This window comes from Lepeophtheirus salmonis, chromosome 8 (genome assembly GCF_016086655.4).
Source record: "Lepeophtheirus salmonis chromosome 8, UVic_Lsal_1.4, whole genome shotgun sequence".
Classification (NCBI taxonomy): Eukaryota; Metazoa; Arthropoda; class Copepoda; order Siphonostomatoida; family Caligidae; genus Lepeophtheirus; species Lepeophtheirus salmonis.
In genome coordinates this window covers 21,027,074-21,032,041 of record NC_052138.2, presented here as the reverse complement: position 1 = coordinate 21,032,041, position 4,968 = coordinate 21,027,074, and the positions used below count along the sequence as shown (strand labels likewise).

The window sequence follows — 4,968 nt, the reverse complement described above, 5'->3', positions numbered from 1 at the left end:
TTTACAGATAAAAAAAATATTTTAGAGTGCTCCGTAATTTTAATCTATTGAAAAAAATGTAAAGAACTACAGAAAAGTCCAAACAATAACTTTCTAAATAGGGTTTATTCTACTAAAGTAGTTATTTATTACAAAAAACTAAATTATGAAAAATAAACAATCTTTCAAAAGTTTTCATTAATTTTCTCCATAGCTGATTTTTTCGTTACATTTTTTTCAATAGTAGAAAATTGTGAAACAGACAAATGACATCATACCATTTAGTCTGTAAAAAAAACAGCCAATGCAAACGTTGTGGACATGTGTACCAACATAATACAAAAAATAAATTATAGAATCAAATGAGAATTGAACTCGAAAATAGAAAAATTTAGTTTTTTTTATCAGATATGATCACTATATCGCATGGTATGTTACATTTTTTTCTTCAATTACAACCCAAAAATAAGATGAATACTTACAAATAAAGTATTTATTATGGGAACAAAGCTATAATAGAGTATTCCATTGATGGTCAATATATTAATCATGTAGTTTTGACTTCTTTTATTGAAATTAGACGTTGACAAGTACATATTCTGTATCACGATATAAGTTAACTACATTAGCCGTGAATACATAATAAATATGTTATTTTAATAGATCCAAATGAAAGGAAAACATCAATTATTATTTGTTATTGGAAATATCGGAATTTATTAATAAATAAAGCGTAGTAAGACGTTCAAATGGTGAAATCTACTAATAAAAGTTGCAACTTGAACATAATATAAATTCACATAAAATAGGGTTGTTTTAGTAGATTGATGATGAATTAATCAAAAAACTTCTCCGTTATATTAGGAATATTTTTTTATATCATAATTTTCGTTACATAATAATTTTTTGGCGGGAAGGTGTCAAAGGTGTCCTTTGTCATTCCTAATAGGGTATGAGCAAACTAAAAAAATATGTATTATTCGGAAAGTTGTGTAATAGTCTGCAACTAGGGGACTTAACACAAATTTTTCGGAGCGCCCTCTATGTAAGTAACATACCTATATTGTATATAAATTATATTATGAGTCAGGGAGTTGTATTACATTGCAGCAGGATGTCGCTTTGTTCACAATAAAATTTTACATAGGTAATTTTAGTACAATACAAATTTTCCGCACTACTGGTAATCAAAATCGAAAAAGTTGAAAATCAAAGTGCTCTATTCCATATAAAGGGCACTTTAAAGTTTTTTTCGTTTTTCAAGTAAAAATTTACAGTCTTATATTAAGGAATAATACAACCCTAATAATTGCTTTTTAATTGCTCGGGTCAAATAATTAACAAACAAATTTAGAGACAGTTTGTCTACATTTTTTAACTTATTAAAAAAAAAAAAAAAAAAAAAATGAATATGAGTGCTGTAAAATTAATAATTACAACAAAGTATGCAAAAAAAAAAAGTCCTTGAGATTTAACACCCCTGTACTTGTACGTAAATACAATAAATATCTGAAACTTTAATGACAAAATTGTTAGGATTTTTGTTCATGTGAACAAATAAATAACCTACTATGTTGCTAAAATTCTGTCTATTAGAATTATTATTTTTATTATAAGGTCAAAGACAGAAATTAGGGTTGTCCTGCTAATGGAAGAATTTAGTATCGAACTATTGAACATATAGTTTCCAATCTCATCCCATCCCTATTAAAGTTAACGACTAGTGGATGTACACTAAAATTCTCGTGATTTTTACTGACAGGGTTGACCACCTTAAAAAAACAATGAATAAATTTGATTGAAAATACATGTACATTCATTCATATTTTTATATAATCATGTATAGGCCTTAGGCTGACCTGAGTATGTATGTATGTAGATAATTGAATAAAAAAACATCAAATTATATATAAAAAATAATTTTATTTATCCGGGAAATAAGAATTTTTTAATATCTTTAGAAAATAACATCATTTTTATAGTGTGTAATAATAATATAATGCATATTCGGAAAAAAATAATCTCTCATCAAATTCATTTTTGAATTAATTAAATATTTCGATAACTTCTAATCGTCAAGTACATATTATGAATAAAAAGGGAGTTACCAAATAAATATTAATAGCTTATGTATATATAAATCTACGATAAAAAAATAAGTAATACAATTTTTGCTTTTATGTTTTTGTCATGATCCATTACAAATTTAGTGTGATTTTTTCTGGCACTGCCTTACCAGAGAGCTCAGCCTCTCTAAGTATACCCATGATGTTAGCAAGGAGTGAGTCAGGTAGTCTATTCATATCAATGTCTATATCCTCAGGCATCACTTTCCAACCAGTGCGTCCAAATGTGCTTCGTTTTATGAGGAAAGTTATTTTGGAGAGATGTTCGTAGGGAGAGAGATTCGGCTCCTCTTTGGCTTTTTTAAAGGATTTGGAGAATTTTTTCTGGGTTCGGATCCGTGCTGCAGTTTCTGAGCGGTGATGACGGAAGGTGGGACTTCGAGAAGGGGAAATTGACCAGGGGGAACAGGAGATACTTCGGCCAACTGAGGGGAGAAATATGTTTAAAATTAACTTATCATTAGGTATTACATTTATATAATTATAATGTGTCAAAAGATTGATGCTTGATATGGAAAAAAATCAAATAAAAAAGTGAGGAATATTTTATGTTTTTCTCTTTTAAGATCCAAAGTATTAAGTTCTTTCGATTATTTTTATAAACTTTTTTTTTTAAATTATAAAGACACCTTTCAAGGTTATTTCAAAGTAATTTATATTCAATGTGACTCCTTCTCTTCTAATTAAACTTTTCATTCCCTTCTTCATAATGAAGATTGTCACAAAATGGCCGTTTAAACTCATGTTTGTCGAATATAAATATGTAGGTATGAACCTCGCTTTTAACTAATAGAAAATCACATAATTCACTCATATCACATTTCACACACCTAATCCGTTATCTTGGCTCTCACAATCCGATATAGAATACTCTGTTGTAGATGAGGATGAAGGAAATCCCAAGGATGAGGGGTACTCATCCTCTTCCGGGATGGATATCACCGGGGGTGGGAAAATTATAGAGGAGCACCTTGCTTCTGTCATTGAACTGAGGTTATAGAAATTCGATGAAAATTAAATTTTCATTTCTTTACTATCAATATTATTTTTTTACCTCACTCCCTGCTGACACTTGAGCGACGACCCCAAGCAGGCACAAAATGTGTCTGCGAATCGCCCTCATACACATACCCATCCTCGCTTCGTGTCATTCTTTTTTTACCTTTTTTTTTTTGGAGGATAAACATGCTCAACTTCAAATGCCTATTTTTAGGGTTCATTATTGATCCTCTCAAATTGACATAAAAAGGGCTTTCTTTCCATTAGTCACTCCTTTTGAGCAAAAATAAAAAGAAAGAATCAAATTTGCATGATTGCACAAAGTAATCCTTTCGATAACAGCATCCTTTCGTAGAAGTTATCATTAATTAAAATCAAAAAGATAACTTTCCTGTAAATAGAAAATAAGAATACATCAAGATAGACAAACTCAATTTATGAAACCTCATTTTCCCTTCTATATAAGCACTATTTTTAATATGTTGATTCACATACCCACAGTATGTACATTCACTGTACATAAAACATTTCTCCAAAAATAACTTTTGACCTTCTAAAACTCTTGCCTTAGTGACAGGCAATAAATTGAATTGATGATTGACTGGAGCAATATTGAATAGGTTAAATTTAAAAATAAATTTATCAATTAAAACACTTTTATATATTCAAAGAAGTTTTATTGGGATTTCCCAAATTTTAGCAGTTATTCTCCCTTCTCTTTTTTCTTTCTTTTTTCGAAAGCATCATCGGGGAGGTGAACACTGAGCAGGTAGGTGTTCGTACCCCTCTACCCTTCATACATACATACGTCATATGAACTTTCTTTCAAAAAAGTTTATGAGGCATACAGGGAAATGTAAAAATAAAAAAAATATATAATACATGGGCTAAAAAATATACTTTTACTCCCTCTAGGTAAAACATACTCCGTCATGTCTAACAAGCTTTTTATATGTTCAAATAGTAATTAGAAACACCCCCATTCCATTAATATTAAGTTAAGTCTTTTCTACTGTTTTTCTATATGTCGATACGATAATGGTACCATCGCATTGACAATAGTCTGGCCAGTGACTTAAGAGAAGCTAGCTTAACCTTGTTAAAATTTTGTTCTTAATTTTTCTTTTCTGAGAAGGGGTTATTTGTCAAATTTGTCTTTTCTAACAAAAAAAAAAGTCATTAGAAAACATTCTGTCAAAATTGTCATAGTCTTATCATAAGCCAACCTCCCCCTCCCTCCCTCCTTTACCCCAAAGAAAAGTAACGTCCCTGAATACTGTACTATAATACATTGTTATTGTAACTGGTGCATGCAGCACCACGGCGTTACAAAAAAGAAAAGAAAAAGAAGACTAGTCAATTACATAACACTTCTGAATTTATAAAACCCTACCCCTAAACAAAAATCCGGCAGATGTTCGTGTAGATGCACTTAAATTGTCCTTGTCTCTCCATTTGTTAGCATTCTTTTTTATGCTGCTAGTGAACTGAGCGAGAAATAAACCCCAAAAATAAAAATGTTATAATTGCACAATAAACAGTTGAACGACTATAATAATTATGTTATCCAAATTTGTTATGCTTTTATACCTATTAGATCCATTTTGCGCTCGTAAATAGAAATTAAAATACTCAAAATACGTGTATAAGGTTAAGACATACAGAAAAAATACATTTTTAAACTAATACAATATTAAAACATGAAATTTGGGTTTCATTACGATATCCATTTTTTTATTCTTATTGTGAAAACATTATTTTTTTATCATCAATTAAAATGTCTATGAAATTTTCATTACTTAATGCAAATTTTGGAAATTAAATTAGGAAAAATAAATGATGTTGCGTACATTATATAATATAA

General features: G+C 29.4%; 1 protein-coding gene across 1 annotated transcript; it reads right to left on the bottom strand.

Moving 5' to 3' along the window:
* Positions 1–1,882: 1,882 nt before the first annotated feature.
* Positions 1,883–3,152, bottom strand: LOC121123442 (uncharacterized). Its single transcript, XM_040718560.2, has 2 exons — positions 2,936–3,152; positions 1,883–2,530 (listed from the first exon to the last, which is right to left on the bottom strand). Exons 1-2 carry the CDS (start codon positions 3,087–3,089, stop codon positions 2,178–2,180), a joined length of 507 nt encoding a protein of 168 aa, XP_040574494.1. The 5' UTR covers positions 3,090–3,152; the 3' UTR covers positions 1,883–2,177.
* Between the last annotated feature and the right edge of the window lie 1,816 nt (positions 3,153–4,968).